At 32.4% G+C, this 14512-nt stretch overlaps 3 protein-coding genes, 1 long non-coding RNA gene and 1 pseudogene across 5 annotated transcripts in view; 1 reads left to right on the top strand and 4 right to left on the bottom strand.

Annotated features, from left to right (window-relative positions):
- The window catches only part of Gprk2 (G protein-coupled receptor kinase 2), a 76505-nt gene extending 74958 nt beyond the window's left edge, over window positions 1-1547 (bottom strand). The window contains exons 1-2 of the mRNA XM_070298756.1: window positions 1199-1547; window positions 721-862 (exon numbers count right to left, since the gene is read on the bottom strand). The gene's annotated coding sequence lies outside the window, so the exon portion shown is untranslated. The remainder of the gene's footprint in view (window positions 1-720; window positions 863-1198) is intronic.
- A 147-nt stretch (window positions 1548-1694) lies between these two features.
- Window positions 1695-5754, bottom strand: LOC138934733 (golgin subfamily A member 7). Its single transcript, XM_070298762.1, has 4 exons — window positions 5536-5754; window positions 4863-4922; window positions 4439-4603; window positions 1695-4299 (listed from the first exon to the last, which is right to left on the bottom strand). The coding sequence occupies exons 1-4, from the start codon at window positions 5542-5544 to the stop codon at window positions 4009-4011; spliced, it is 525 nt and encodes a 174-aa protein (XP_070154863.1). The 5' UTR covers window positions 5545-5754; the 3' UTR covers window positions 1695-4008.
- A 68-nt stretch (window positions 5755-5822) lies between these two features.
- Window positions 5823-12967, top strand: LOC138934996 (uncharacterized). The gene is made up of 4 exons (XR_011447200.1): window positions 5823-5910; window positions 5987-6066; window positions 10126-10329; window positions 12633-12967. It is a non-coding gene; the product is annotated as an uncharacterized lncRNA (long non-coding RNA).
- Window positions 6620-9811, bottom strand: LOC138934829 (odorant receptor Or2-like). Of its 2 annotated transcripts, XM_070298925.1 has the most exons (9): window positions 9631-9811; window positions 9194-9313; window positions 8976-9093; window positions 8442-8703; window positions 8014-8166; window positions 7773-7863; window positions 7296-7432; window positions 6806-6938; window positions 6620-6709 (listed from the first exon to the last, which is right to left on the bottom strand). In XM_070298925.1, the coding sequence occupies exons 1-9, from the start codon at window positions 9772-9774 to the stop codon at window positions 6656-6658; spliced, it is 1212 nt and encodes a 403-aa protein (XP_070155026.1). In that variant the 5' UTR covers window positions 9775-9811; the 3' UTR covers window positions 6620-6655. The 2 variants fall into 2 exon arrangements, with proteins under 2 accessions (XP_070155026.1, XP_070155027.1); XM_070298926.1 differs by lacking the exon at window positions 6620-6709 and having other exon boundaries at window positions 6822-6938; window positions 7310-7432.
- Window positions 10825-14351, bottom strand: LOC138934995 (odorant receptor Or2-like; annotated as a pseudogene).
- Between the last annotated feature and the right edge of the window lie 161 nt (window positions 14352-14512).

Raw genomic sequence — 14512 nt, 5'->3', positions numbered from 1 at the left:
GATATAGCTGCGAATCAATATGCCTATCAGAAATTGTTGCACACGGTCAAATAAAATCTGGATGTGCTCGAACCGTGCGAATGTTTCAGATTATTTTAAACCTTTTACATAACACAGTAAAATATGATTCTTACGAATACGATCCTTATAAATACGCTATTTTTATTTAAATCTTGTTTTAGCAGAATATTATTCGAAAATCATTATTTTAATAAAAAAACGCATTATTTTAATAGAAAAAGTTTACTATTATAAAATCTGGAAAAATATTATTAAAAGAAATATTGTTGAAAAAAAATTTATCTTAGAAATATTAATTTGTTTCTGTTGTCATTATTTTAATTAAAAAAATTAAATATTATTAACTGAAGAAAATACCGTTTAAAAGCTCGTGAAAAATTAATTGTTAATTTTTTTCTTTATCATTATTATAATTAATGAAAGATCCAAGAACTTAGGTTTTGATTTGTCTAAGCGCTAAAGATAAAATATCATCAAAGATCATGTAAAGCTTTCCAATTATCAAATATCTTTTCTGTTCTCAAAGAGGAAAGCCTTGATATCGCCGATCATCGGTAATAACGGACATCGTCTCAGGTTTTGGCCTACGCAAAATTATACATTTAATACATTTTTTCGCAATTCCCATTTACAATTTCAAAATGTTTATATGAATGATAATATGGAAATATAAGGCATACCTGATGATAATACACATACCTGGTGCATTCGTTGCGCTTTCGCCATGTATGTATACTTGGGCAGAAGATGATTATGAAGAGTGATTTGAAGACGATTCGATCAACCTCGAGGAATTTCATGTAGCACGACACTGGACAACACGCAGGAACAGATTCCGATGCTGAAATCACGATATCGGCGATAACAATGATTGTACGCAGCCTTTAACATAGGACACTTTAACAAGAAACATTCGCGATAATTTTTCGCGCGTGGAGATTCTTTTTCAAACAGTAACGATCGCGACAAAAGTAACGGGGCAAAGTAAAGGCGCGCGCGTTTCGTAACATTATCGTAACATTAACCGCCATTGAAATTCAAAAGATTCGATACTGCAATTTTCGAAGAGTATCGAGACAGTCAAAATATTTCGAGCTAATCGATCGCAATAATTAGACGAAATAATGAATCATTAGAAAAGAATATAATCGTTGTAGCTTAATACAATACAGCTTACCTAGCACGTTGGCTGCACTTTGGCGGGAAAGTAACGCGATGTAATGATACGCGACAACGAGACGGATCGCAGTTACCGAGGTCGCGATACTGACGTATAATATCGGTCACGCATAATATTCATATAACGAACGCTTTATAAAACACTCCCGATAATTCTTCGCGCGCGAGATTCACTTTTAAATGATAATTATCGCGGAAAATATACAGAACTGTCGCGATCCGCCGCGACGCGTTCCGTGACCGACTACGATTTGAAGTCCGTCGAGAAGTGATGCTTGCGATTCTCGAAATATCCAAGCAACGCCATCTGCTTTCTCCACTGGTTACGACGTTTGAGAGGACCTAGTGCATGGTAAATTTTGCAAACTCTGCGGGCGGGTTTTTTAAATGTTGCCGTAATATAAATCATATTTATATATGCTTATATAAATAGAATCGTAAAAGTATGAAAACTATATTACATTTAGACCATATTTATATGTCCATTGATGCTACATGTTAAATTCATCAACGGGGAATTAAAAAACAGCCTCTAAAGCGAAATATATATGAGCTCTTACGCCGTTTTAATTATTAAAACATTTAGAAATTACATTCGCAACACGATGGTGTCCTTTACATCTTACGGATCTCTCATCAATCCAATTGGTCCTACTAAATTAAATTAAGTATAAACAACGATTTGCTTCCTTTTCTTTTATACTTCGTGTGTCGACGATTAATTCGCTATATATACATTATATGCAAACATAAACATATGTTGCATGTAGTCAGAGCACCATGTACGTGATATTGCGACGTGTAAAAGAATTGGGCAATAAAAAGTAAACCTTTCCATAATATCGCTTCCTGTATTAGAAATCGTCTTTCTTTCGTTTGGAAAAATCGGCGAGTCTCCTTCAGTCATCTCTCTTTCTCTCTCTCTCTCTCTCTCTCTCTCTCTCGTTGATGCTCTCCGGTTCGTACGAGGTTTTTTTTTCTACACGCTCGTCCGCGCTAGGAAATTGTACGCCGAGGCAGTGACACGCTGATTTGGCAAGATTCTTTTAGCAATACGTCGCATTACAACGTCAGACAGGCGCTCCGCGAGCATTGTGATCAAGAACGAGAGAGATCGTTCGCCATTCGTATGCGATACCGCGATAAGTATATCGTAAATCGAGAATCGCAATCTAAACTTGGTTCAAATTTGGTTCGACGATCTATGCCAATGCTTGATCAAGTAATGCTGTGCTAAAGAAAAATATATTATTCCTGACGACATTTGTTGCGACACTTTAGGCTCCCAAAGTGCGAATAAAAGAAAGTAAATGTATAGACATGGTGTTGCGTCGTTGTATCGTTTGAGATCATCATTTACAACTAATTAACAGAGTAGCGAAAATATCCAGTATATCGCGAGCGGATCTCGAGGACTCGCGTACGGAGATCGGCGACGACAGCCAACGGGCGTTCAGTTTCCACTAAGAGAGCGGACTAAAGTGACGTATGAAATATCTCGGGCTGTATCGCAAATGGTTTCGGCTAATCCTTGATCACAATGCCAATCGATTTGAATTCGTAATCTACTTTTTATATCATGGCGTTTATGCATTTTTTTTTTATTTTTATTTTTTTTTTAGCCAATCTTCGGGTTTCCCTAATAGCGCAATGAGTGCTTGTATAATTTCGATCGAATTTTATCTTTTTTTGTTGTCGAGAGGCATCCATTCGTGCCGAAACACCACAACCGATATATGCACGTAAGTATACGAAATGACTGTTTTTTTGCACGCGGATACATAAGCGCAATGGAAGATACATGACGGAAGATGAGAAGAATTCGGAATCATTCGTTTGAGTTCATCGAGAAACTCATTAAAGTTTTCGATTAGATTTTTCGGTGGAATGAACAAAACACACGCACCATAGACGTTAAGATCGAATGCTATCTTTTCATTAAATAATTCACGCAAACACGCATTTCATTCACGTCTCGTTAATTAAATGCAGATGATACGATAAAGTCATAAATGAACAGTAAAAAAATATGTAGACCCAATCGTATACATGACGAATCAAAGTAGCAGCTCGCGATAAACAATTGGTTATTCAATCACATATATGAGTATAAACAACGAGATTACTTTTTCCTTCTCCGCAATCTTTGATTCGCCATGTACACTTCATATATACTTTCGTATGTTACATACTCTGTACGCATATAGAAAATTGAACTTATATAAGTGCCACGGCTTCGTTACACATCCACGCGCTTCGATGCATGCTTTCTCTCTTCCTCGAGAAGCTGCCGTTTAGGATCGAGACATCACGAACGCCAATGAACGCGAGACTCTCTCGTCGCAATTAGGCCAACTTTGTGTAAGCTCGTTATTCTAATTAGATTGATAGGTAAATCTACGACGACAATGAAATCTCCACGAATCGTTCGCTCCTACATACTTCCGTTTCCAGCGGATTTTCACACACGTGTTTTATCGTTATTACGATATTTTACTTTTCAGAACTAAGTACGACTAAGTTCGACCCGATGCAAGAGAGTTTCAGCTCATTGCGCGCGTATTCGGCAAGATTAATCGTGCAAGATGCACCTGAGCGACCTGCGGCCTACAAGATATCATCGTTAATTCTTTCTAGCCTCGCAGGATTCCTGCACACTGCACAACCGACTCAAACCAATCGGTATGCTCCGTAATCGTGCCGACAGGCACTCACGAGCGCGTGCATGTCCGTGATTCTGACGAGGTAATGTCCAGAGTGCTGCGTGAGGGGTCACATGAAGAACTCCCTGGATCGGCTAATATGCAGTCACGACGCAGGTCTATCCAGTACCGAGATCTCTATTAGCCTAAAACCGCGGGTCGTTGGATCCGTTAACAGAAGGCCGCGCGGCTTGTATACCCGATCATTCTGCTCGCTAACAAATTTGGCGATTTTGCGTAGACATTTCTCATAATGCGTCTCGGTACATATGCTTATCAGATAACCCGTGAGACAGTATAGGCAGCTCTCGCAATAGGTAGAACAGCTGGCACGCTCCGCTTCCGCGAAATAGTTGTTCAACTGATTGATCGTGTACTCGAACAATTGTCTGTCCAGCTAAATCGGAACATATACCGTAATAAATATTTGTCAATCGTCTCTCTTTTATTTTTGAAGGAAGTTTCATTATAACCCGCGATTTTTAGAGATTATATATTATAGAGATCAAAACATTTAAATCATTTTAAATACTCACTCTACTTTCCAATTCTGTCGGAAATCGCGTTTGAAATTTAACCATCGTTCCTTCACTATAGTCACGCTGTATAAAAACCTTTTGACAATTCTGAGGAGGCCCTCCACCTGCCTGCCCTCGTCCTGCAGACATGTCTTCCAATGGTGTGAGGGCAGCATGATTGCTCTGAAAAAATGATGTAGCCATTTTCATTTTTATCTTATGTTAGAAATATTTGATTAAATCTATATTTTACTATTAATCTGTAGTCTACTACTTGATTTTTCACAGATATATAATAACATATTCATAACAAATCTTCATCCATATTATATATATATATATAACTTATAACAAATAATAAATATTGAAAATGATGCTGCGTATCATTTTTGATTTTGATAATAACGTTAATATTATAGAGATTCTCTTGTACCTAACGTACTTTTCTCTCGTGAATAACATCTTCAGGCAGTACGCATAATGACTTCTTCGAACTTGTGCTCTATAAAATAAAATGTAACATTGATGCATCGTACAATCCATCTTCAAATCTTTTCATTTAGAAACTCTGTTACTTTAATCTACTCCCCTTTTTTCGCAGACATCATGATATACGCTTGATATATTTTCATACATTAACTTCTATCAACTAATATAAGTATTACAACATTGAACAGATATTGCTAATGTTGAGAATAACCATTATTTGACATTACCATCAGCACGCATACATTGACATACTTTCTTGTTATTGCTGACCCATTTAAACTGTACTCCCGATAAAGTCTTTAAATCTTATTATGCACGAAATGCAACTTAACGTTAACGCTTGTTTCTTCAATTTCTCTCTCGAAAAGTTTCATATTTCCTTTTATTTTGCTTGCAGCTAACCACAAAACCGCACCCAGGTCTCACATCGAAAATCGCAAAGACGGACAGTCGCATTCTCGCCTTGTCGATTAAATACCGACTCGACGGACAAGAGAAGACATTTTCAAGGAACGAATTGTCAAGAGCAGAAGAATGTTGGAAGAAGGAGTGTTTTCGGTCAAAGACTTGACAGCTAGGGTACGAGAAGCTTCCGAGCAAGGGGGAGCAAAGGACAGACGACTCACCAGTGGCATTTTGAGCTTCGTCTTGCCGGCTATAAGCTGTACGCTTTCGACGAAAGTCCAGCTCGACCCTTGTTGTCGCGCTCGCGGACCGTGCACCCGGTTTCTCGGATAAACGATTATCCGCGAAGATAGCCGTGGGACCACCAGCACTGCACGCGAATAGATTCACACGACTCGCGATCGCCATTGAAGGATGCGCGCGCAGACAAGCCTTACAGCGACCAGCTGTGCGACAATCGCAGTTGGCGACAGTGCGATTCTATTTGCTCGCTGCTCCCTCCTTTCCTCTCAGGCGCTTTCTTACTCCTCGCAGAGAATCGCAGAAAATACGAAGGAGGGAACGCAAGAAAATTTTACAGAACAGTATTAAAAGTGGTACAGCTGAATAAAGTAAATCCTACTTTTTTCTAATATTCATTTCTTTTACACACTCTCTTTTTCTGCATTTAAGATACGGGACCTCTTCACTTTTCGAAGAGGGAGAAAAGGGAAGATTGCAAAAGAGACTTCGTTGGGAAAAGATAGGAATTGGTAAGCTTCTTTTATTCAATTCTATATTTCATATTTTTCTCCTCTTGTGTGTATGTGTGTGTGTGTGGGATGGACATACGAGGAATATATTATGTATTAGGGTTTGCAATTTTTTAAGTGATATGCCGCCATATTTAATGAAAAGATTCAAACTTGTGCGACTTATTCGAATTTAACTGCAGTTACCGATAATCGATAATCATATACCGGTAAAATTTATAAAGTAAATGAAGTATGCAGCATCGACTCGGAAGTATAGCGGGTTGCGTAACGAAGGAATAAAAGAGTTATAGAAAGAAAAAAATAAAACAAAAAAATCATTTACGTTTCACTTCTCTCATTCATAGTATGTTAATATTCGATATATAATTTCTGAGCTACGTTTAGTATATGTGTGTGTGTGTGTGTGTATGTAATTCAAATATCTTTGGAAGATTCATTTAATGCAAAATCGTAAAAGAATGCAAAGGAACACGATTTAAATAAAATTCTACATTGCGTTATTGAATAAATAAAACTGTAAATTTCTTTACTACAATTTATTGATGACGGGATCAAACGAAAACATATCGATGAACTAATTGAAATTTCAATCTTTAAATGATAAAAACGCTGTGAAGTAAGTTACACCCATCTGTATTACCTTAAATCGAATACATAGATGCGTGAATTATTTGATATATAGACAATTTGTAAAATAGAAAATAAATATACTATATATAATTTTTGCAACACTTACCGATGCATAAGTCGCTATCGATAATGGAACCATATTACCTGCCTTTAAACCACACGGTACGTTACTTCTGTAAAGAAGTATAATCAGTAGAGATTTTAATTTAGGCGAAAAGTCGTACCACTTTACCGCATATCTATAAAAAAAAGTTTCATCGATTTTACTTGAGTTTTTAAAAATATTTTTTTACATCTAAACGAAGTTGTGTTGCACCGCGCAATAAGAGAGATAGATATGAATAAATTTTTGACAAATTAATCTTTTTTCAAAAATTCTGAAATAAATCCTAACTTACAAATGATTTATATATTAATTATATATTTATATTACGGTTTAGTAAAGATATCTAATCTAATTGTATAAATTTAATTAAGTTTTATATTTGATACATCTTGATACATGAATGTCTAATTTTTTGTTTCAAAAGAAAAATTTCATACGCATCCATATATATGTATTGTATATATATTAAGATAAAAAATTATTATATTACGCTTGATAAAATACATTCTGGCTTTCGTCTATTAATTTCTGACCGGAGTAACACACAATCAGCAGAATCACCAATGCTCCCATGATTATAAACATGAATCTTGCTATTTCTTCCAATTGATCTAATACATAAACTATCTGTATAACATATTAAAAATATTACGTAATTATTTCAAAAATAATTTCATTTTTAGTTGAAATCGCTAATTTTACTACAAAATTAAAATTAGTAAGATTTTATCTATGATTATTAACTTTTATTAATATTGGAAAATTTCTTAAGAAGATTGATTCGATCAAAAATACATCTCTATTGAACAAATCGAACTTATAAATGTAAATAGAAGCCAAGAATGGACAAGTTAACTCTCCAAGAATTAAGAATATGAAAATCCAGCTGTGTAATTTATTATCTTGTATGATTGTTTATCTCTATTTTATGAGACTTCTTATAGGAATAATTTTACTTAACACTTACTCGAATTCCAGTTAGACTTGAAATTCCAATAAACAATACTAATAGAAATAATGAAAGCTCTTGATACGACGACTCTAGTATATTAACGAAACTATAGGATAGAAATAGTATTAGCAATTTAGATCCAAAATACAGATACTAATATTATTACTGATATATATTAGATAGATTTTATGCATCTGATATATAAAGAAAAAATTGAGAAATGACACGATTACAAATTGATATCAAGACTGCTTACTTTATAGCAAGCTGATGTTTCTTCAAACATATTATATATTCTCGATATATTATTTCCTCGCTTGACGTATCAAATGTATTCACGTGATATCCATATTTTCTGGTTTCATTGTTATTATCTATTTGCAAAATGCTTATACTTTCAATTTGCTTACTGCAAATTATGAACGTTATGACATATAATGCAAATTAATTTGTAAAAATTAGAGTAACTCTTAAGTTTTATAAATGATTCTTACATTAATCTTACATTAATTATATTTTTAATATATGCCTCATTAAAGAGAGATATCTCATTATAAGTTGAAGTTCAATTAATTAATCAGTAAAATTAAATAATTCAATAAATTAAATAATTAATTATATGTTTATATATATATATATTTATATATATATGTATAAAAATAAATATATTTTCTGTATTCCTACCTAACAGCCGCAAATAAACTGCATGCATGAGTAGTGCACGTGATATGCATCGCGTCAACACCTACTATAATACTCATACCCACTATAATTATAGCAGTGGTGTAACAGAAAATTGGTAAGAAATACTCATCTTTATCCACTCTGAATTCAACTTCAATGGCGAGAAATCGCGGACGTGACTCGTTAAGAGGCAACACGATATCCAAAAACATCGGTGTTAACGGTACTACTACAAATCCCGACATCATAACGTACATTAACACTGCAATATCATAAAAGTATTATTCTTCAATGATATCAATTTTCAAGAGAAACTATCATTGTTTTCTTAATTAAACCAGAATGCATGTGTCGATAATTTTATTAAATATTATTTATCTCCTAGTATGTCAATCTCAATATCAAATATCTTTTCGGAAAACTTAATTTCATTTCATTAAGATCATGAAATTTTTAGTATTATATTACTATATCTTTTATCAACGGATGAACATTGTTCAAAGAATGTTATCACATATTACACGGTATACTCACTCGAATAATATTTCGTGAATTTTCGCGACAGCATAGAGTAGTCCTTCAAAACTTGAACTTCTGTATCGCTTGTAAATATGTTCCAATGCTCATCGATGGCCTCGTATAATTGTCGAAACTGATCATAATAATAAGAAACCGATGTAATTTATTAAACACGAAAAAAGCTATTTTAAAAAATTAATAAATATGACAACACCTTATAATTCTAATAATACCTTGTCGTGGTTAAAAAACTCGTTTACCATCCTCACAAGAAAAGAGGCTGAAATGGCAATTTGATAACAGCCTTCAAAAATCATTTGCACATCATCCCAATGATCGTATAATAATAATATCTATGTATAATATTATAAGCTCATGAAATATGTTATAATACATAAAATTATTATATGATCAATTATATATAAAAAAAATTATTATCATTCTATTTGATTAATTAAATGAAGTGCGTCAAAATATACTATGATAATATTGTATGGTTGTGTGCGGTAGAAATATATTGTGGTATTTAATGATTATTGAGATACTCGTGATAATATAATGTATGTATGTATATCGTATGACAATAGGTATTATTTTAGCGCGATGAGAATTTAAATTAATAAAATGAAAAAAAAAAAATCTCAGATTAAAATGTTGTCGATCCTATTACCTCGAACGGACAGTAACTTATTTCGAGTAGAAAGCAGAAGGCCTGCAATAAATTTCTCGCGAGCCTATTTTGAAATGGCCAAAGACCCGTGATTGATAAATATAGCCGGTTGATATTGTATTCTCGTAAAAAGTTCGCTAGCATGATGAAACTTTATTTCTTGGTCGGAAGACCGCCATCTAATGACACGTGTCACGCACATCCCATCCAATTCTTCGGCATATAAGTCGTGTCGCGAAGGAATCATAAGATGTCAATCATCATTGACATCATTCTATTATTTGACCAATGATAGAGCATATCTACTCGTCAAAATTGGACCGTCACTTTTCCTGTCTTTGAAATAGCAAGTTCGTTGGACATTTTTGTAGAATGATGCGTTACAGTAATAAGTACAATGCGATATGCAGCAGAAAGTTGAGGGCAAAAATAATGAGGACAAAAACGCGCGCTGATTTTCTGGCTTTGCGACGATTGTCTCTCCTTTGATTGCAGAATAGTCGTGTTACTGGCAAATTTTGCACCTGGCCCAAGGATCCTCCATCTCTCAGAAAGCAGCGGAAGATGCTCACGATCGGGTGACGATTTGTGTGGAGGACTCGATGAATATTGTTTTATATCGAAGAACTTCTCGAGTGCCTCTGGATCGAAGCTGGAATATCTGTAAAACACAACTACGTTGGGAAAATATTTGAATTGGTGAGCTTTTTTATCCACTTCTGCATTTCATATCTCTCCTTTATATATCGTTGATATATAAAAAACATATTATGTATAAAGTTTTAAGTAATGCCGCCATATTTGACAAAAATACTCGAAATTATGCAACTTATTCGAACTTAATTACGGCTACCGATAATCGATCATATATCAATTATGGCATTATGTACTGCACATATATACCAACTCGAAGTAAAGCGTTACATAACGAAGGAATACAAATCATAGAAAAAAAAAGTGCAAAAATAATTTACATCTTACTTCTCTCTCACAATACGTCAATTTTTAATATAAAATATATGATGTACATTTAATATAATTTAAATATCTCTGGAAGATCTTTATTTTATGCAGAATCGTAAAAAAAAATATAGGATAAGAGTGATTGTTCAAATAAAATTCTACATTACGTTATCAAATAATGAAGCTGCAAATTTCTTTATTATATTTTAGTGACAATAAAATCATGCGAAGACATATCGGTGAACAACAATAAATGAAATTTCGATAGATCCCTCAATCTTTGAGGGATAAAAACGCTGTGAAGTAGGATACACTCATCCGTATTACCTTAAATCGAGTACATAGAAGTGTAAATTGTTTTATATATAGACAGTTTGTAAAATAAGAAATAAATGTATTGCAAATAAATTTAAAGTTTTACAACACTTACCGCCCCGTAAGTCGCTATCGATAATGGAATTATATTACCTGCCTTTAATTCGCACGATATATTGCTTCTGTAAAGAAGTATAATCAATAGAGATTTTAGTCTAGGCGAGAAATCGTACCATTTTGTCGCATATCTATAAGCAAAAGTTTTATAATCTATTTTAGATGGGGTTTCAAACAAATTTTTTTACATCTAACAATAAGCGGACAATTTTTAATTAGTTGCATCATGCAATAAGAAAATATAAGACATAAATATAAGATCAAAATATAAGAATCAAAATATAAGAATTAAAATATAAGATTAAAATATATGAGAATTTTTTACAAATAATTTCAGAAATTAAGGTAATTTCTAAGTTAAAAATGATTTTTGTATCAATTATACTTTTAAATTGCAGTTTAGTAAAAATATCTAATCAATATAAAATTCAATTCAATTTTATATTTGAGACATCTTATACATAATTGTTTAATTCTGAAACAGAGAATATATATATATATATATATATATATATATATATTTATATATATTTATATATATATATATATTAAGATAAAAAATAATTATATTACGCTTGAAAAAATATATTTTGGCTCTCATCCATTAATTTCTGACCAGAGTAACACACGATCAGCAGAGTCAACAATGCTCCCATGATTATAAACATGAATCTTGTTATTTCTTCTAATTGATCTAATACATAAACGATCTATAACATATTAAAAATATATAATTATCCAAAAAATACATTTTTTGTTAAAAACGCTAATTTTATCATAAAATTAAAATTAATAAGATGTTATTAACTTGCAGCTTTTTTATTAGCATTGGAAGACTTGTTAAGAAGATTGATTTAATCAAAATGCATCCGTATTGAACGAATCGGATTTTTGTATTATTTATTTAAGATCGGAACAAAATTGGTTTGGTTCAATAAAGAAAATGTATTAAATTATAAATATAAATAGAAGTCAAGAATAGACAAGTTAACTCCCGAAAAATAAGAAATATAAAAAAAACCCAGTTGTGTATTATAGTTTTTTTTTTTTTTTTTATATATGATGTTTACTTATATTTTATGAGATCTCTCATATGAATAACTTTTACTTGATGAATGCTTACTCGAATTCCAATGAGACTTAAAGTTCCAACAACCAATATTAATAGAATTAATGAAAGTTCTTGATACGTCGAATCTAATATACCAACAAACCTATAAAATAAAAATAATGTTAACAATTTAACTTCTAAATACAAATATTAATATTATTACTGAGATATCTTAAACAGGTACATTATTTTTATGCATCTGATATATAAAGAGAAAGTTGAGAAATGAAATGATTAAAACTTAATGTAGAAACTGCTTACTTTATAGCAAGCTGATGTTTTTTTAAATACGTTATGTATTCTCGATATACCATTTCCTCGTTTGACGTATCAAATATATTCATATGATGTCCATATTTTCTGATTTCATTGTTATTATTTGTTTTCAAAATTTTACTTTCAATTTCCTTACTACAAATTACGAATGTTATGACATATAATGCAAATTATTTCGTCATATATTCATATATATATATATATATAATTATGTTTGCAGTATATCTACCCAATAGCTGCAAATAAACTACAAGCATGAGCGGTGCACGTGATATGCATCGCATCAACGCCCACCATAATACTTATACCCACTACAATTATAGCGGTAGTGTAACAGAAAATTGGTAGGAAATACTCATTCTTATTCATCCTGAATTCAACTTCAATGGCAAGAAATCGCGGACGTGACTCGTTAAGAGGCAGCACGAAATCCAAAAACGCTGGTGTTCACGGTACTACTACAAATCCCGACATCATAACATACATTAGCACTGTAATATCATAAGAGAAGTGCGTTGTTTGTCAATGATATCAATTTCTAAGAGAAACTATCATCGTTTTCTTAACTAGACTAGAACGAGATGCATGTGTCGATAATTTTATTAAATATTATTTATCTCCTAGTATCTCCAATCTCAATATCAAATATCTTTTCGAACTTAATTTCATTTCACTAAGATCATGAAATTTTTAATATTACATTACTATATTTTCTATCAACGGATAACACATTGCTCAAAGAATATTATCACATATTGTACAGTGTACAGTATACAGTATACTCACTCGAATAATATTTCGTAAATTTTCGCGACATCATAGAATAGTCTTTCAAAACTTGAACTTCTATATCGCTCGTAAATATGTTCCAATGCTCATCGATAATCTCGTATAATCGTTGTAACTGATCATAACAATAAAAATAAGAAACCGATTTGATTTATTAAATACAAGAAAATATATTTTTTTTTAATTAAAAAAATGACGACTTGTAGTTCTAATGTCATACCTTGTCATGATTCAAAAACTCATTTGCCATCCTCACGAGAAAAGAGGCCGAGATGACAATTTGATAACAGCCTTCAAAAATCATTTGTCCGTCATCCCAATGATCGTATAATAATAATATCTATATGTAATATTGTATATTCATAAAATATGTTACAATATATAAAAATGTTATATGATTATAATTATATATATAAAAAAATTCTCTCATTATTCTATTTGATTAATTAAATGATACGTGACAAAATACTGTGATAATATTTTATGGGTGTGTGCGATAGAAATATATTGTGGTATTTAATGGTTATTGAAATATACATGATAATATAATGTATGTATGTATGTATGTCGTATGATAATAAGCAATATTTTAGCGCGATAAGAATTTAAACTAATAAACACTAAAAATCTCAAACTAAAATGTTGTCGATGCTGTTACCTCGAAGGGACAGTAACTTATTTCGAGCAAAAAGCAAAAAGTTTGCAATGAATTTCTCACGAATCTACTTTGAAACGGCCAAAGCCCCGTACTTGACAAAAATAATCGGTTGATATTGTACTCTCGCAAAAAGTTCACTAGCATGATAAAGTTTATTTCCCGATCGAAAGACGGCCACATAATGACACGTATCACGCATATGCTACCCTGTTCGTCGCATATGAGTGGAATTACGAAGGAATTATAGGATGTCAGGCGTCGTCAGCGTCATTGTATTATTTTCCCATTGATAGAGCGTATCTATCTATCAAAATTGAACCGTCACTTTTTCCCTCTCTGAAATAGCAAGTTTTGTTGGACATTTTTGTAGAGAAGCGTCTTATAGTAATAAGTATAGTTCGATGTACAGCAGAAAATTGAGGGTAAAAATAATAACGATATAAACGTGCGCTGATCTCTTTTGACTTTACAACGATTGTCTCTCTCTCCTCTGTTTGCAAAATATTTTTCAAATATCTGTCAATTTGAAGCATTCCTAATACTCGGATGTATTCTTTGAAGTGATATTCTCTAAAGCTGAGAAATAATGGAATAAAAAAATAAAATTTACAAAAAAACTTACAATAAAACTTACAACAAAATAAATTACATTT

Source organism: Polyergus mexicanus, unplaced genomic scaffold (assembly GCF_030449975.1).
Source record: "Polyergus mexicanus isolate NDT 795.1 unplaced genomic scaffold, iyPolMexi1.0 SCAF_7, whole genome shotgun sequence".
Taxonomy (NCBI): Eukaryota; Metazoa; Arthropoda; class Insecta; order Hymenoptera; family Formicidae; genus Polyergus; species Polyergus mexicanus.
This window is presented reverse-complemented; position numbering and strand designations above follow the sequence as displayed.